Consider the following 19,098-nt stretch of genomic DNA (forward strand, 5'->3'; position numbering starts at 1 on the left):
CTAAAACGAATAAAACTGTCTAATTTATTACTTGTCTTTTCAGTTACGTTAATGAAATATGCTTAAATGAATTTAAACTTCTATTTTATTGTTTTTCTTTTTCAGTTACCTTAATGAAATATCCTTAAATAAATTTGGACATAATGTCATTTAATCAACAAAAAAAACTCATGAGTTATCCTTACGTGCATAATTTTAATAATGGAGATTTTAAAAAACGTGCATCATTAAAATGTTACCTAAAACATACAGCACTAATATATAACATGCATTAATAAAACTAGAATTTGACTCATACAATTGTACGGATATTATTTTCAGTTGATTAAATTAAAAAATATTTATTTATTCAAAAAATATTTAAGAATGACTATGTTTTTAAAAATTATATGGTATTATTTGCTCATAACTCATTTGTCATTTACTAAATTGTTAGAAATAAAATTTTAGCATAATATAACTCAGTTGTCATTTGCTAAATTTATGGTTTTTATTTATATTTTTTATTATTTAATTATAATATTTTTATTTTATATTTGAAAGAGAAATGAATTTTCTTTCAAACAATATTTTTGTAAATGTATTTTTTAAAAAAATAATCAATTTAAATTGTTATTATCATTGAATATAATTATTTTTGACATAATTTGAGTTTTCGTTTACATCAAAACTTATCATATTTTATGATAATTTTAATTTAAAATGTAATTTTCATATTTTTCAAACAAATTCTAAAAAAAAAATTTAAATATTTTGTTATAATTTTTTTAAAAAATATTGAGTTGCATTTCAAATAAAAAGGTAAAAATATTAAAAATATTCTAATTAAAATATGTAAAATTTAATATAGTTTTAAGGAAATGGTCAAAATAAAAAAAATTACACATAAAAAAAATCATGATTTTTGTTAACTGGGCGGATCATTATTTATATGATATCGCAAACGAAAGAAAAATTTATGTTTTTAAAATTATCTAATTAACTATGTATACTCATTTTTTAATATTTTTATATGATATCACACATTCGTAAGAAAATAGATAGTTTAAGATGCAAAAAAAAAATATTTACTTAATGAATATAATATGAATGAATTTTACAAATACATCATATAATAAAATAAATAATTAAAAACTGAAATTCATATCCGCGCTGGCGCGCTGGTCAGGATCTAGTTAATAAATAATTTAGTCGGTATTCCGACCATTTTAACATGATATAAATAGTAGTTGAGACGGTATACCGACCATTATAGCAGGGTATAAATGATACAAATGAATTTTACTAAAATTGAGAACGATCGTGCTGATAACGTGTTATAAAAAATAACCGAAATTTTATGGTATCGCAAAAATTTAAATAAAGCAAAATTTTATACCCGTCGGAATAAGATAACACTGATAACAAGAAAGAATGTGTTATTAGAAGAAGAAGAAATTGGATGTTATAAACGATCGAATCGTTTCGTTTATATAGAAGTTAAAAAATAGGATTCACTATGCAAATAATGCAGTGGACCTCATATATTTTATATTTTCATCCTCCCGCTTTTTACTTTCGTAACAATATTTATTTATTTCGCCATTCACCGGTATATTTAACAATGCAGGTTCAATTGTTGCCAACAATTTACACTCGACCCAGTATAAGTTTCAATCATGAAAACTTGCATTACCAAACGCAGTGGGAAAGCTTCAACCTCACCGAGAAGATACAATTTTGAAACAGGACGATGCAGAGAGCTCGAAGCATTTTCTGAGCCATTACTCTTTAACGTTCATTAACCTCATCATTATCCGAAGATTCGAGCCTGTCTTTAGCTTTCTTGGCCTTTCAAAACAAAAAGGTTGACTACTTAAAAAGAGATTTTAGGACCAAACCTAGATAACGCAGTAGGTTTCAGAGTACCTCTTTATCCCAGTTTGTAACTAAAGTGATGATGGAAAGAGACAGGACTTGAACAACTAAAGCCATTACAATTCCCAGCCAAAGGCCCTGTAAAATAAATGCACAAGTGACATTTAACTATGCAGCTCTACTATGATTATACGCCTTATTCGTTTGACAGTCGCTTGTCGCTGCTGCTGATTGCTATCAGCTATCAACTGTCAACCAAACATGGCCTATGTAAGAAATTTATTTTTAAAAAAAAATTGTACCCGACCACCGAGATGTAAATGGAAACCTAGTAATAATCCCAAGGGAACTCCAACTAGATAATATGAGCCGAGATTCACACAAGCACCAATCTTCTGCCATCCACACCCTCTAGCAACTCCTGCACAATCAAAAACATATATATATATACAAAGCAGGTTTGGTTTCAACAAACAAATAGCTGTTACTCTCACAAGACAAACCTGAGAGAACGCATTGGAATCCATCAAGGAAGTTGCCAGCGACGACAATAGGTATCATAGATGCAACGTACTTGATGACATTAGGATCGCTGCTGAAAGCATATCCCAATTTGTTACGTACACCTAACAGAATTGATCCCATCATAAGACCCTCAACGATTACTATAGCTACAACAACACGTACAGCCAGCTTTGCCCCTTTAGGATTCCCTGCTCCTAGCTCATTCGAGATTCTCGTGCTAATGTGTGACCAAGCAAAAACAGTGTTAATCAAGATTACTAGTGAGTTTATATGCTCTCTCTTTTTAGTTTTTTAGTTTTCTGGATATTTGTCTAATTTCTATACCTTGCAGTGCCACCAAGGCCAACCGGTACCATCCAGAGTGTTAGTGACGTATTAAGGCTGTAAATTTTGGTAGAAATCAGTAAAAACAAACAAACAACAACAACAAGAACAACTCGATCGGTAGATATATAATTTTTTTTTAAATAAAAAGAGAGAGAATGTAAATCAGTCTTACCAGATTGAAAGGGTTGAAGTTTCTAAAACAGGATTAGGAAGGAGGCCAGATAAGAGAACCAAAAGCTCGAACGACCATAGCTCTAAGCTATTTCACAACCGCAGAGTCATGAAACTAAAGCAACATGGAATAATCATAATAATAATAATAATAAAAGAAAAAAAAAGAAAGGGAGGATGTTAAACGTACCAGACCATAACCGCGGAAGGAAAGCCAAGCCTCATAAAAGCAGGGATCTGGCTGAGAGACTCTTTGGAGAAACCGGTCCATGTTTGAGAGCAAGAAGCTGAGAACTTGACGTAACACGAGAGAAGAATGACGTTGAACCAGTAAGAGACAGAGATAGCAAGAGCAGCTCCCTTGTGTCCTAGACCAGACTTCAAGACCAAGACCCAACAGAGAAGCACGTGAAGACAGGCAGTGATTCCAGAGGATACAAAAACAGGGAAGACATTGTTTTGCGTTTGCAAGAACCTGTTTAGGCACTGAAGAAGCGCGTAAGCGAAGATGCTTGGGATCATGTACCAAGCGTACGAGCCTGCAAGGCTGGCGATGGATTTGTCTTGGTGGACGAAGACAAGGATGTTCTCAGTGTAAGCCCAAACGACGGAGAGAGGAATGGAGAGTATGAGGAGAACAAACATGGCTCTCTGCATGTAGATGCCTAGCTTCCCGTACATCTTTGCTCCGTACGATTGGCCACAAAGTGTTTCCAACGCACTAGCTGTGCCCATCTGTTTGGAAAAATCGAGTCAGAAACAAGTGTAAAGATTAAATTAAACTCTTGGACTCAGAGAGAAACGGACCAGGAAAGTGAAGCCGGTGACGGAGGCGAAGGAGGTGGCGATGGAGGCAGCAGAGAGAGGAAGTGAGCCGAGATGGCCAACGAACATGACCGAGATGACTTGGAGAGAGTATTGGAGGAGGCTCACGCCGATGAGTGGAGCAGAGAGCCAAAACTGCTTCTTCACCTCTTCCTTTATTACCTTCCCTGTGTCACTCTTGTTCCCGTTTGTAGCCGCCGGCGAAACGGTTGCAGTGTCCCTGTCCGCTTTTTCAGTTTGCTGCTCCATTTGTTTCGAGTTTTTCTTCAGCGAACAACAAAACAAAAATCTAAATATTAGAATCTGAAACTTGATTTTTTAGGTTACTGTTGAAGTTTATTTATAACCACTCGATTCTCTGTCGCTATCAATCACTATACGAAACTACGAATCCAATTTTTCCATTAACTAGGTATGTGTTAAATTTGCATGGCTTACAATAGTTATTCGTGACCATGGACTCTTCTCGTCTGTCAATCTCAAACCCAGTTCTAGGAACATGATTATCCTGGGTCTTGGGTTTTTTTATGCGTGGGTTCTACTGAACCGATTTTAGTGAATTTCTTACACTGTTCATGATCCCACTGACACATGGCGGCCCGCGATTAATTTATTTTTTAATTATTATTTTAAAAAAAAAAAAAAACTAAGAAACCTATTAGATTTCTTATGTATAATCATGGTGTAAGATCCTTAATTTGTTTGCGTCATTTTTAGTTGGGTCAATAACCCAGATTATATCATGTTAATATTTATGAAATAAACTGATAAATAGATTGGCTCAGATCTTTTATATCTCATTAATGTTAGTGTATGCAGAAGTTTTAAAATATTATATACTAATGGAATAGTTTAATGCCTTACCTAAAAACTAAAAAGGAGTTTTCAAAAAGCGCAAGTCGTCAAAAATGATTTAAAATTGGTTTTTATCATTTTGGGTTACAATAAAAGGAATAGTATATAAAATAATATGTTGAAAGTGCAGAAAAAAAAATATTATGGTGCATGTCTGTCTTTTCGATCGTCGTAATTGTTTTATAAACAAAACAAGAGCACTGTTTCAAAGAAAGATAACCTACCTCGCTTTATCACGTGAGTCAATTAACACAACTTCAAGAAACAGTCAAACACTAACTAGTATTCAAGTTGAAGTGGAGAAATCGATTACGGAAACAGCAAGGACGGCAGATAAGGAAAAGTAAAAGGCCTAAGTGGTCCACGAAAAACTAATTGGTTGGCTTAAAGATTTTTTTTTCGGTCCACGAAAAACTAATTGGTTGGCTTAAAGATTTTTTTTCCACCGGAGATCCTCCTTCTTTCACCTTTTCCCACTTATTGTTTATTTGTTTAGTTGCGCTCACAGCAGCGCACCCCACATTTAAGAAATGGAGCTCTTACGAGCGTTTTTTAGTTTAATTAGAATTAAAAAAAATAAAAAATAGCAATAAACATAAGCTAGGGCTCTTAGACCAGCCGCAACGGTATATTTTGAAGGTCCTTAGCACATAATCCTAGACTAATTGGAATAAAATAATATTAACAACGCTCAGTTTGGTAAGGAGCAGAAGTTTTAAGGAGCAAATCCTTAGTGATGTGGCAAGCTCTTTTCCGATCATCATCGGAGCTAACGTCTTCCGATCACTTATAGAAACCACTTTTAAAACTCATTAAAAGATTATAATTGCTATAGAAACTTGAATTTTTTTTTTTAAATAACTTATAGAAACCACTTTTAAAATTGATTAAAATATTAGAATTGCTATAGAAAATTAATAATTATTGTATTTGGTGATGAAAATATATTTAAATTAATAATTATTGTATTTTTATATATTTAATCATGTAATAAATAAATATTTAAATTTAACATGTTTTAATTTTTTTTTTCTTAATGATAGTTACTCATGCAAAAATAAATATCTTATTTTTACATGTTTTTTTTCCTTAATGAAAGTTAATCATGCAAAAATAAATATTTAAATTTGACATGTTTTATTTTTTTTTGATAGTTAATCATGCAAAAATATATATTTTAATTTCACATGTTTTAAAATTTATTAATTTTTTTATTTTTAAAGATTCCAAATTGGACAACCTACATACAAATTTGATTAGAATTCTTAGTTATTTAAAAAAATACTTTAATATTCCTAAGGATTCTCACCATTGGAGATGGTCTAATTAGTTCGGGAACATAATAAGCGAGGTCTCTTGTGAGCTCTATCTTCTTCCCTCTTTCGATTTCCTGAGCTTCAGATTAACAAACATGGCCACCGCTGGAAACAAGAACATCAACGCCAAACTGGTCGGTACTGATTTTGTATCTTTTTGTTTATATATCCTCAAATCCTGACTTCAATTGATTTTTTCTTTTCTGGATAATTTTGATTGGATCGTTGATTTACCAATCTGGGAAAATTTTCTCTTGTTTCGGATCTCATAGTTTCATAGATTGCATGTTTTATCAGTATTAAGCTAGGGTTCTGTGTAAAGGTTGTATTTTTTCATGGATTATCCGAGCTGGTAGCTTTGTTTTATCATACATATAGATTTCTTTGTTTAACACTTTTTCTCAGTTCATGTCTTGTGGGTTTAGTGGTTGTGTTTTGTAGACTTATCTCTTTTATTATCTGTTTGATAGATAAGATTCTCGATGCTATTTCCCTCTAGTGAGTGCAAGTATGCTGCTTTGTTCACCTAACATTCTCTAGTTATGATTATTTTGTTCTTGGTTTCGTGGTTTAATTTTGTGGACTTATCTCTTTGATTATCTGTTTGATAGATAACATTCTCAACGCAATTGCTAAGCTGGGATTTACTGAGCCAACACCAATACAAGCTCAGGGATGGCCAATGGCTTTAAAGGGTAGGGATTTAATTTGGCTATTTCTCCACCTTCTCCGACTACAAGCAATGTGTCATCTCCTTCTCCTTGTGATGTTAAAGTAGGTGAAGAACCTGTTTCTTTGACTAAGAGAAGATTCAGGTCTAATAATATTGAACCTATACATTTTGGGAAAATGAAGGTAATTGAGAAAAAAACTTAAAGCTTTACACTTTTTTGTGTACACATTTAGTTTCTTAATTTTGCGATGGAGGCAGCAGAGAGAGGAAGTGAGCCGAGATGGCCAACGAACATGACCGAGATGACTTGGAGAGAGTATTGGAGGAGGCTCACGCCGATGAGTGGAGCAGAGAGCCAAAACTGCTTCCTCACCTCTTCCTTTACACTCTGATCACCGTCACTCCCGCCACCGTTTTCTCGGAGTCGAGCTGACGCCATGACACTGTGCAAAGGAAAGATAGTCCAAGCTCTCCTGCAAAATAAAATAAACTACAAGAACAAGATTTACCAAAACCTCTTATTATTCATCTGCTAATTTTAGATGGTGAAACCTGGGGTTCGTGAAAGAGGCCAATTGGCGGCGAGGGTGATGGCATCGGGAAGAACGGAGCCGCAGAATCGTTGCCGGCGGAGATCGGAGAGACGAAGATCTAGCGGTGGCGTACACGAAAGAGGGGGAAGCACTGTACGAAGAAGCCATTGTGTTATCTAGTTTCTTCCATCAGGAACCGAACCTTTTTCTATGTACGAAACCAGAGTAACCGGATCGATTTTAACCTTTAAATCGATTGGTTCGGTTAATGTACCAAAACCGAGTCGCTCGTATAACCTCTTATGGTCAGGTATCTAGATTATTAAACAAACGGCCCTATATTAAAGGACGGAACTTAGGTTCACCTCCAAACCTTTAAATTCGCCTCACAACCAATCAAAATAACACATATATTATTAATTAAAAAATATTAAACTAAACAAAAAATACATACAAAAAATAAAAACGATAATTTTAACGACGCTAACGCTTCCAGCTAAACCCTAAACCCTAAGGTTTACGGTTTGGGTTTAGGATGTATGACTTGGGTTTAGAGTATAGAGTTTAGGTTTATAGTCTAGTTTTTGGGTTTAGGGTGTATAATTTGGGTTTAGGATCTAGGATTAGGGTTTAGGGTTTATGGTATAGAGTTTGGGTTTAGAGGTTTGGATTTGGGTTTAGAATTTAGGGTATAGGGCTAAGAATCTAAGATTTAGACCCTAAACCCAAATTATATACCTTAAACCCAAAAAATAGACTATAAACCTAAACCGTATACCCTAAACCCAAGTCTTAGACTCTAAACCCAAACCGTAAACCTTAACCCAAACCCTATAGCATCTAAGTTTAGGGTTTGAGTTTAGGGTTTACCATTTGGATTTTAGGTCTAGGATTTGAGTTTAGGGTATAGGTTTTGGGTTTAGGATTTACGGTTTGGGTTTAGGATTTACCGTTTGGACTTATAGTTAATGTTTTGGGTTTAGGATATATAATTTGGGTTTAAGGTTTACGGTTTGGGTTTAGGGTCTAGGACTTAGGTTTAGGGTATAGAGTTTAGGTTTATAGTCTAGTTTTTGGGTTCAAGGTATATAATTTGGGTTTAGGGTCTAAGATTAGGGTTTAGGGTATAGGGTTTGGGTTTAGGGGTTTGGATTTAGGTTTAGAATATAGGGTATAAGGTTTAGAATTTAAGATTTAGGGTTTAGGGTTTAGCTGGAAGCGTTAGCGTTGTTAAAATTAACGTTTTTATTTTTTGTATCTATTTTTTATTTAATCTTCGTCTTTAATCTATGTGTCACTTTGATTGGTCATAAAGAGTGCAGTGAATTTAAAGGTTCACCCTAGGGGGTGAACCTAAGTTGTGTCTTTGATATTATTATTTTTTTAGTTTCAAAAGATTTGTTATCAAATTTTGTGAAACTTAATTTACATGTGATCTTTGTTTATATAACATGTTACAGTATTGAGGGCCAAATTAGTTCTTGTTGAATAAATTGCATAATTATAAAGTTGTGATTCTTTGAATGGAAAAAATAAAAAATTAGACGATGCATCTACTTTCATAGTTTTGTTTCTTTGAGGGTCACCCATTATCATATGTTTTCATATGTTTTCTTTGTAATCTTGTTGTGTATAGCGGTTGATCAAAACTTTGCACTTAATTGCTTAATTTTAAAAGTGCAAGAGATGATGTTACGATGTCATTTTTTTCAAACAAAATGTGTCGATATTTTGTGATATTAATATGGATGGTATTTTACTTTTTATTTCGCAGATAGTTTTACCCCTTTTCAAAAAATGCTTTGATTATATATAATCACTAATTGTGCTTTTCCATCAATTTCATTTTTGTTTTGACATAATTAAGTATTTAGATCGATATTTTTTTTATTTTTTCGAATGATTAGTTATCTATTTTTGTGAAACTTTATTTACATGTGATCTGTGTTTATATAACATTTTACAATATCGAGAGCCGAAATAGTTTTGGTTGACTAAATTGTATATTTACTTAGTTTTGATTCTTTTAATGGAAAAAACAGATGATACATGTACTTTGTTTTTGTTTCTTTGAGGTCATTCACTATCGTAGGTTTTTTTGTAGACTTGTTGTGTATTGCGGTTGATCAGAACTTTGAAATTATTTGCTTAAATTCAAAAGTTCAAAAGATGATGTTACAATACTATTTGTTTTTTTTTTTAGTTTGTTGATATTTGGTGATAGTCATATGAATGCTATTTTTATTATTTATTTCTTAGATAGCTTTACCTTTTAAAAATGATTATGTATAATCACTGATTGTGCTTTTCAAACCATTTTCATAATAAGATTTTTTTTGTTGGTCTGAGTTTGATGAAATGTGAGAATAATATCATAAATAGATTTTATTTCCTTTTGATGTTGTGATTTTTAGTTATTCTTGAAGTTTATTTTCAGTAAATTTTTTTATTTTTTATATCTTATAATTTGTAGTTATAAAATAATTTGTAAAAAATCTTTGTTTTGATTATTAATCATTGGTTATGGTTTCTATTTTTGTTAATTTATTTGACTTGAGCAGTAAAATATAATAAAAGTTCAAAATTCATGAGAATCACTTTACAAAATGTAATTAGATTTTTCTCTTTCGTTCTAAAAGTTTATCTATTTATTTCTGAATTTTAAATCAAAGTATAAGAAAAGTTGAAACCCTTCTTTTAGCTGTGTCTCTCAGTCTCAGAGGGAAAGATGAAACAAAGCTAAATATACATTTTCAATGTCAAAGATATTTTAAAACTAAAAATGTAAAGTTTAGAACGTTAGTGTTTCAAGAAAAAGAGAGTAAAGATTAGAACGTTCATATAGTCTACAGAGTTACTAATAAAATATCTATATCTAATGGTATATAATAAACCAACCGAGAATACGGTACTTGGTGATGTCATCATCATAATGGTAATTCCCTAACTCGCAAGAACGAAAAAAGTAAAATTTAAAAACGTTGATTACTATTTTTCTAATCTTGATCTTTATGGATTACATTGAGGTGGCTAGGTCGTGGCCGGAACTCATGACGAAGACATTTATGAAAAGATGACAGTTTAACCATACTCTCCGTCAAGTACCAACTTATGACACTTTGCGACGACTTGGCTAATATGTTCAAAAGTTTCAGTAGGTCTTCCGGTGAAGCGACAGAGCTCAGTTTCATCCGGGTGCAAGATGTCGACTGAATCCAGTATTTCATTAGGGATTGGCATATCCATTCCTCCCAAGTCAAGATGACCGAAACAACTGCTCTCTTCACAGCCTGCAACACATTCACCACCAACCTAAGATACTTAGAGAAGTGTACTCAACATAATATTACATTAGCAATCTCATCATGATGATTCAAATAGTATATGATCAAAAAATTATATATATGATCAATCTACATTCATGTTCCAAATGCTACCCCTCTTTTCAATGGCACTATTTCATTATCTAAACTTGAGGCTGCATCCTTTGTGTGACATCAAGATTATAATCGAATAAAGTTACAAACTTGATACGAACCTTCACAATGTGAATGTTGATGGAGTCTGGGATCTCTTTTTGAAGCAGCACAACACCAACATTCCTCACAATCTCAAACATCATTGATCATCTTCTCAGGTCATATTAGCACCACCTACAATAATGATCGTGTTCTGCCCGTCCTATTGCAGCATCACCACTGTGTGTCCCGTCGGCTCCTCCGTCACCAACTTTACGTAATCCAAGCGGACTCCACACCCTTCAGATCCATCCCCCTTCACACCTTCTATCAGCTTCCCGTGAGCGTCTTCTCCCATTCTACTGAAAGATAAGTTTCAAGTGTTAATAGAATTTGTGAGGATTGTTTTCACGGGTTGAAGACTAACCTTTTTATAAGTGGAGAGGCACCGTCAGACCATTGAATGGTCGAAAGAGTTAAGGATGTCATTAATGGCACTGAGTCAATGCATCCCATAACCGTTTCTAGGAGAAGAAAATTGAGACGAAACGACACCGATACATCTCGAACTATGGTATCGTCATCACGAATCATCTCTGATAACTGTCCTGAAACTCCATTGTTAGAGATGATTGAGAAGTTGAAGAACCCTAGATATTGATATCCCCCATTTTTGAAGAAGGTGAATGTTATGAATCAGGCTGAGATTTTGTTTTCTTAACAGATAAAATTGGAACGTCAAAGCCCAAGATTTTAACCATGAAACCCATATATTATCGAAAATAAACGCAGAAAATTTTAGTAAGTGAGGGACACGTGTCACTTGGTCATCACCCTATTTTCTTAGGTGGCAAGAGGAGAAGAGAGTTGAGGTCTCTTCTTTATATTAATTAATAATAGATAGATAATATTAATTATGCTTAGTATTTTTATTTAACATAGGGTCTCTTTGTTTCAACATCCAAAGATGATAGAATATCTAATAGATAGAGATGAGAGTTTCGTTTGTTTAGATTTAAAATTGTAATTCGTCTGAATGATTCATTTGGATGAGTTTCAGAAATTTAGACTTAATTTTAAAGTCCATCCAGTTGAAACAATTTGGACCATCTCGATAGAGATAGATATGTCAAAATGGTTTCATTTCTATTATATCTCTGATATAATTTACAAATTACAAACCTAAACCTAGTATCATTTTGTTACTCACGAAAAATGACAACACCGTATTTTTCCACCAAAATCGTAAGAACGAATTTTTTGCCAAAACAACAAAAACACATTTTCCGCAAAAATACATTTTCCCTACCAAAACTGCAAAACACACTTTCCCGCCAAAATCGCAAAGATTCATTTTCCCGCTAAAAACACAAAAACACGTTTTCCCGCCAAAAATGGAAAAACGTATTTTTCCGCCAAAAACGAAAAACATGTTTTCCCTAAAAAAAACGTGCTTTTCGGGCAAAAAAAAAAAAGAAAAAGCATTTTCCGGCCAAAAACGAAAAAAAAATTCCGCAAAAATGGAAAACGTGTTTTTCCGCCAAAAACACAAAAACGCATTTTCCGCAAAAACAAAAAAAACATGTTTATCCGCCCAAAAACAGAAAAATGTGTTTTCCCGCCAAAAATGGAAAAACTGGCAGAAAAACGAGTTTTCTCGCCAGAAACGGGAAAATGTATTTTCTTGCCAGAAACGCAAAAACGTGTTTTCCCGCTAGAAACGCAAAAACGTGTTTTCTCGTTAGAAACGCAAAAACGTGTTTTCCCGTTAGAAACGCAAAAACGCGTTTTCCCATTAAAAACGCAAAAATGTGTTTTCCCGTTTCTGCTAAATTTTCAAAATCAAATTTCTGCTAAAATTGAAAAATTATATTTTCCTCCAAAATTATTTTTATATTTTAGATAATTAAGAAAAATTAATTGTGAAACAAAAATAAAATATGATTAAATCAAAACAATGGTATTTTAATTAAATATTTTGATTAAATCAGAATAAGAGTATTTTAGTAATTTGTTTACTAAACTCATTTGGATGAAAATAAAAATATAGAAACAAACATAAGTCTATTTAGATGATTCATATACAAACAAACAGTCCCATAAAATCTGGATGGATCATTTGGATTGATCGTATCTGGACGGAGATGACAGATAGTGAAACAAACACGTATCTGGACTGAGATGACAGATAGTGAAACAAACAGTCTCATAGTCTCTTTGATATTCCTTTGTAATAAACACACAACTCGGATCAAAACCACGGCATTATGAAATAATGTGACTGAAAAGAAAGACTTGTGATTTCTTTACCACTTTCACAATGAGAAGAGACGCTCAATTGGCAGGCAGTTGGATTTGGATAATCTTTCTATCTATCTATTATTATAAAAGAGTGTTTACTCTTTTCTAGACGCGCCACATCAGCGCGAGGTCAGAAAGTCAAGCTCTGTGGCCGTGACACGTGTCCCATGAGAGCAAAACGCAACGCTTTCAACTGTGAAACACTTCTTCGTGGGCTACGTGATGTTTATGTTTGGGCTTGAAGTGAAAGTTATTGGGCTCCGCATCAGTCGGCGTCATCGCTTATGTTCATCTTCCGATCGAAAAAATCTTGAAACGTTACGGAGTTAGATTGAGTTGAATGGTCTTCAACGCACTCATTAGCCATTGGTCTCCACTCCTCACACGATATACCCCTGAAAGCACCCCCTCTACTTTCTTTCTCAGAATCTTCCACCGTTAAAAGGTGTGCTTTACCCCCGTGAAATTTATCACTCTAATCTTCTCAATCTTGAGCTTCCTAAAACAAATAGCCAGGTCTATCCTTATCCCTTCCACATCACAATTATATGCCCGTCAATGTTTCTTAAAGCTCTAGATCCATTGTCGCAACCTCTCCTAATGGGTTTATGATTTTTTTCCATAGCCCATTATTGGCCTTTTATATGCATGATCAATCTGTACTAATTGGTTTACTGGTAAGCTATCTTACCTTCCCTTCTATTTTCTGTGTAAAGAAACAAAGCTGAACCTGTTGATTCAGAGTTAAATGTGGAGTTTTGATTGATGGTCGCTGGATGGGAGGTGATTGGGGATATCAGCTTTCTCAGAGGAAGACAACATATTATTCTGCTGGAAAGAAAATATACAGGGTTTGAAGGTACTGATTACAGAGTTAAGGAAGACAAAATATTTTCACTTGCTTTCTCCAACGATTGTCTTTTCTAAACACCCAAAATCATGTTTGAGAATTTCTGCTTCCATCCCAGTGTAGATGTCTATGACAATATTCATGGGCGAACCTACGCAGCTGCCCCACAAAAAAAAAATTATTGATTTTTTCCATATATATTTTTAGTTAAAAAAAAGTTACAATCATAAAATTTTTTCCCCCACAGATCACAGCCCATTCAAGTATGGTACCCAAGCCCATTTTAGAAATATAATTATTGTTTTACGAAATTGACATAATTATGCTAAAGTTACAAATTAAAAACCCTAATTAAACTTCTTTCTCGTGTGTTCATCGTCTTGAGTTCAGCAAGTGGTAACTTTTTGTCTATGTTAATTTGTTCTTTTATTTTCATGATTAATACTTTATTCTAATGGTATAATGAAAAGCAACCTCTTATAGTTATATAAACTAAACTTTTCTACAATTCTCTACTGATTTTTCTGATAAACTGTGTCCTTGAGAAATTTTAATATTGATTTGGTTTCCCTGACTCTGATGTGATGATGATGATGATGATGATAAAGTAATATAAAGTTCGGTCAACATTGTCGTCTTTTTTATTTGCAAAAGTGAATTTTAAAATTCATACTTTTGGATTGTATTGTTTAACACCGTTTTCTTTTTCAGAAAAAAATCAATGGAAAAATACTACAAAAAAGTATCTACTTCGGTACCTGAAACTAATGTCAATGATCTGCCACTGCCTGAATTTGATGAAAGGAAAGACAAAAGAAAATCTCCTCCGGTATCTGATACCAATATCGATGATTTGTCATCTGACCCTGGTGAAAGGAAACACATAATGGATTACCCTGCAAATCAAAGAGACGAGGTTAGACGTAGATATCTAACTAAAGGTCCATGTCAACCTTATGGTCATAAATTTAAAAAAATATCAAAAGGAGGTGGAACAAGAAGATTCAATCCAGCTTGGTTTGATCAATATGGTAGTTGGCTAGAGTATAGCATATGTAAAGAACGTGCATTTTGCTTAGATTGCTATTTATTTAAAGATGAGGTACGAATGCAAGGTGGAAGTGATGCATTTGTGAAAGAAGGGTTTAATAGCTAGCAGAAGCCAGAGAGATTGATTACTCATATGGGTAAACCACCCAACAGTTGTCACATTATTGCTGCTCAGAAATGTGAGGATTTGATGAATCAACATCAATATATAGTACATGTTATGTTTAAGCTAAATGATAAGGTGAAAACTGAATATCGTATTCGCTTAAATGTCCGGTTGATGCTTCAAGATTCTTGTTACGACAACGATTACCTTTTCGTGGTCATGGTGAGAAAGAAGAGGATGTGAACAAAGGAAATTTCTTGCAGCTTTTAAAATACACAGGAGAACAAAATGATGCTATAAGTAAGGTTATTCTGAAAAATGCTCCAGGAAATAACCAGATGATTTCTTCCAAGATTCAAAAAGATATTGTCCATTCTTTTGCAGAAGAAGTAACAAGCTATTTTAGAAGAAATTGGTCATGGTGTGTTTGGTCTGCTGGTTGATGAGTCTGCTGATGTTTCTCATAAAGAGAAGATGGGTGTTGTTTTTCGGTTTGTTGATAAAAGGGGAGCAATCAAAAACGGTTTATTGGAGTTGTTCATGTAAAAGAAACGTCTTCATTAACTCTGAAGTCTGCTATAGATGATTTGTTTGCTAGATATGGTATGGGCATTACAAAGGTACGAGGGCAAGGTTATGATGGAGCTAGTAATATGAGGGGTGAGTTTAATGGGTTGAGATCATTGGTTGCTAGAGAGAGCAGTTCAGCATATTATGTTCATTGTTTCGCTCATCAGCTTCAACTAGTTGTGGTGGCTGTTGCAAAAAAGCACTTTGACATTGCTGATTTTTTTTATATGATTTCTACATTGTTGAATGTTGTTGGGGCTTCTTGTAAACGACAAGATACGTTTCGAGAAATTCAACGTGAAGAATTAGAAAAAGGAATCAAGAGTGGTGATGTTAAGACTGGGACATGACAAAATCAGGAACGTTCTTTAGCAAGACCTGCAACTACTCGTTGGGGTACACATCACAAAACATTGTTGAGGCTGGAAGAATTGTTTTCTAATACCATTAAAGTTCTTGAGTATATCCAAGAAGAGGGTTGGGAAGATGTACAAAAACGCCAAGCATGTGGTCTTCTCAAATACTTTCACACATTTGATTGTGTGTTCTATTTGCATCTTATGTTACTTATTTTGGGGCTCACTGCGAACTTGTCATTGACTTTGCAACATAAAGATCAGGATATTTTGAATGCTATGTCACTGGTAGGATCCACTAAACGAGAGTTGCAGAAGCTTAGAGATGATGGTTGGGATTCGCTTATGGCTAAAGTTGCTTCTTTTTGTAAGAAACATAATGTTGAGATGCTCATCATGGAAGAAGATTTTGTTGAACTTAGGTACCCAAGAAGGAGAACCAATATAAGCAATATGCATCATTATAAGGTCAACTGCTTTTGCACGGTTCTAGATTTGCAGATTCAAGAGTTCAACGATCGTTTTTTAGAGGTAACCACTGATATGCTTATTTGTATGGCTGCTTTAAGCCCCGTTGATTCATTCCATGGGTTTGGTAAAGAGAAGCTGGTGCGATTAGCTAAGTTATATCCATATGATTTTAGCTATGGTGAGCTTTTATCTCTAGAGCAACAACTTGATATCTACATTGACAATATACGCAGAGACGAAAGGTTTAAGAGTGTAGAAAATCTTGGAGATTTTTCATGTTTGATGGTGAAAACTCAAAAGCATCTAGCACATCCTTTAGTTTACAGACTCTTAAAGTTAGTTCTAACTTTTCCAGTTGCCACCGCAAGTGTTGAAAGATGTTTTTCAGCAATGAAACTAGTGAAGACAGCTGCACATAACTGAATTGGAGATCAGTTTCTAAGTGACTGTATGGTTTGCTTTATTGAGAAAGAATTATTTGACTCAGTCTCAAATGAGAAAGTGATTAAGAAATTCCAAATGATGAATGAGCGTAGAGTTGTTTTGTCAGAGTTGTTTTTCTATTTGCTGGATTTTTATAAGATATTACTATTTAATTTTATTTAGTTGTATTTCATATTTTTCTTTATATTTTGCCCCCACTATATTTATTTTCTAGATCCGCCGCTGACAATATTTTCTTTGATATTCTTCAGGCACAAAAGAATCATTTTGCTTCTACTACTACTTGTGTTTAACTGGTTAAATCTCAAGCTACCTTATATCAAAGTAGCTATATAACTTTTACCGAAATAAATAAATGTTTTACATTTTTTGTAGGATAAGTAGTCATCAGTTTGATGCAGAAACATTCCACTTGAGGCATGTTGTATGCACAAAGTGACAGAAGAGTCAGCAAAACGTGGAGCAGTTTGGTCTGAAAAGTGGCCAGAGTAGAGATTGTTCATCAGTGGTTGGATTCTAAGGAAGATGCATATGGAAATCTGCACAATAGGATTTCACAGCAGACATGAACGTTGGAAGACTATTGTTTCAAAGTCATACTTCAAGGGTGTGGGAATTGATTGGTGGTATGTGAGAAACGTTATGGATTGACAACTGTCTATAGAGGGTAAGTACTGAAAAAAACTCTTTCACCAATACAAAATTGGCTCCATGTATCCGTTACTAAATGATATATCTCTCTTTCTGGCTTTCAGTTTTGTTGCTGCATTGAAGGATCTGAAACTCTGTGTGATTAATGTAGTTTCCTCAAACTTACGACCTTCATGATGATTCATCTATTCTCTGCACTGAAGAAGAGGTATGTATATATACATTACTCTCACATGTATGCATCTCTATTGACTTTTTTTATATTTGTGAATGCAAAATCTGATGTGTAAACAAAACCTTTAGGTGCAACTTGGTGTCTGTAATTGCTGAAGTGGACCGAATTCTTAGACCACAAGGAACATTTATAGTAAGAGATGACACGGAAAAGATAGGAGAAATTGAGAAGATGGTGGAATCACTGAAATGGGATGTAAGAATGACACATTCCAAATATGGAGAAGGAGTGATCTCTGTTCAGAAGTCATGGTGGCGTCCTACAGAGGTCGAGACCATTACATCGGCGATAGCAAGTGAAAGAAAATTGGTTTAATATAGATTTATGAGTAAATTTTCTTTTATGATCACGTTGATTGCTTACATTGTATTAGGCCAATATGGGTATCCTTTTTTTGCATTGACGAAAATTGTGTACACGACATTGTCCCAATAGTGTAAGCTTTTATAAGTTTTTGATTTGGTCCTAAACACCCGTGGAATATTTATACCACTGCAGCAAACTTATATATAATGTCTATTTGAACTAGAGGTATATGATGAGTCTATGTTACATCACCATTATAAAAAGAGGAGATCACCATTATACAATGTACTATTTGTATTGACAATTGATAGAACTAGAGAGATGAAGATGCTCTTAACACGAAACAATTTGGTTTTGGTTTGTACTCCATTTCATCGGCGATAGCAAGTGAAAGAAAATTGGTTTAATATAGTTTTATGAGTAAATTTTCTTTTATGATCACGTTGATTGCTTACATTGTATTAGGCCAATATGGGTATCCTTCTTTTGCATTGACGAAAATTGTGCACACGACATTGTCCCAATAGTGTAAGCTTTTATACATTTTTGATTTGGTCCTAAACACCTGTGGAATATTTATACCACTGCAGCAAACTTATATATAATGTCTATTTGAACTAGAGGTATATGATGAGTCTATGTTACATCACCATTATAAAAAGAGGAGATCACCATTATACAATGTACTACAATTGATAGAACTAGAGAGATGAAGATGCTCTTAACACGAAACAATTTGGTTTTGGTTTGTACTCCATTATATGTTCATTCAGTTTGAAATGTATTTTCTTAAAAATTGTACAATCAGTGAAGTTTTTGCTTCAGTCGATAATGTTTGGCAATAAAAATATTTAACCGATAACATGATGATTCATTATATCGGCACAAAATAATTAAAAAAAATAAATAATATATATATAGTAAAAAGTTGATAAATTAATACTCGGGAAATGAATAGACGCAATAATTAATAAATTTTACTGGTCTTGAATTGGACATATGTAAAATATAACTTAACTCAATAATATAATAATAACATAATTATATATATATATATTTTTTATATAAACATAAACAAATCATCTTTTAAAAAATTAATTCATCTTTCTTTCTTTTTTTAAATTTCACTATTCTGATTTTTTTCATCGAATTACAGATAAAAGACATTTATATACTATCATCAAATTCTACACACATCATATATCAAATAATTTAATT

General features: G+C 33.5%; 2 protein-coding genes and 1 pseudogene across 15 annotated transcripts; 2 read left to right on the top strand and 1 right to left on the bottom strand.

Annotated features, from left to right (window-relative positions):
* Window positions 1–1,548: 1,548 nt before the first annotated feature.
* Window positions 1,549–5,887, bottom strand: LOC111207867 (protein DETOXIFICATION 17). 2 transcript variants are annotated; one of them, XM_048763346.1, is made up of 9 exons: window positions 5,870–5,887; window positions 3,688–3,969; window positions 3,071–3,615; window positions 2,882–2,968; window positions 2,707–2,763; window positions 2,361–2,599; window positions 2,160–2,278; window positions 1,909–1,995; window positions 1,549–1,830 (listed from the first exon to the last, which is right to left on the bottom strand). In XM_048763346.1, the coding sequence occupies exons 1-9, from the start codon at window positions 5,870–5,872 to the stop codon at window positions 1,771–1,773; spliced, it is 1,479 nt and encodes a 492-aa protein (XP_048619303.1). In that variant the 5' UTR covers window positions 5,873–5,887; the 3' UTR covers window positions 1,549–1,770. The 2 variants fall into 2 exon arrangements, with proteins under 2 accessions (XP_048619303.1, XP_022562025.2); XM_022706304.2 differs by lacking the exon at window positions 5,870–5,887 and adding an exon at window positions 4,144–4,294.
* Window positions 5,617–7,454, top strand: LOC125590173 (DEAD-box ATP-dependent RNA helicase 30-like). 13 transcript variants are annotated; one of them, XM_048763350.1, is made up of 4 exons: window positions 5,617–6,014; window positions 6,488–6,571; window positions 6,652–6,731; window positions 6,811–7,454. In XM_048763350.1, exons 1-4 carry the CDS (start codon window positions 5,972–5,974, stop codon window positions 6,844–6,846), a joined length of 243 nt encoding a protein of 80 aa, XP_048619307.1. In that variant the 5' UTR covers window positions 5,617–5,971; the 3' UTR covers window positions 6,847–7,454. The 13 variants fall into 13 exon arrangements, 4 of the variants coding, with proteins under 4 accessions (XP_048619307.1, XP_048619309.1, XP_048619310.1 ...); XM_048763352.1 differs by having other exon boundaries at window positions 5,618–6,014; window positions 6,652–6,691; window positions 6,783–7,454; XM_048763353.1 differs by having other exon boundaries at window positions 5,620–6,014; window positions 6,655–6,691; window positions 6,783–7,454.
* Window positions 7,455–12,552: 5,098 nt separating this feature from the next.
* On the top strand, window positions 12,553–18,854 carry LOC125590175 (annotated as a pseudogene).
* The last annotated feature ends 244 nt before the right edge of the window (window positions 18,855–19,098 follow it).

The sequence above is a fragment of the Brassica napus genome, chromosome C7 (assembly GCF_020379485.1).
Source record: "Brassica napus cultivar Da-Ae chromosome C7, Da-Ae, whole genome shotgun sequence".
Lineage (NCBI taxonomy): Eukaryota > Viridiplantae > Streptophyta > Magnoliopsida > Brassicales > Brassicaceae > Brassica > Brassica napus.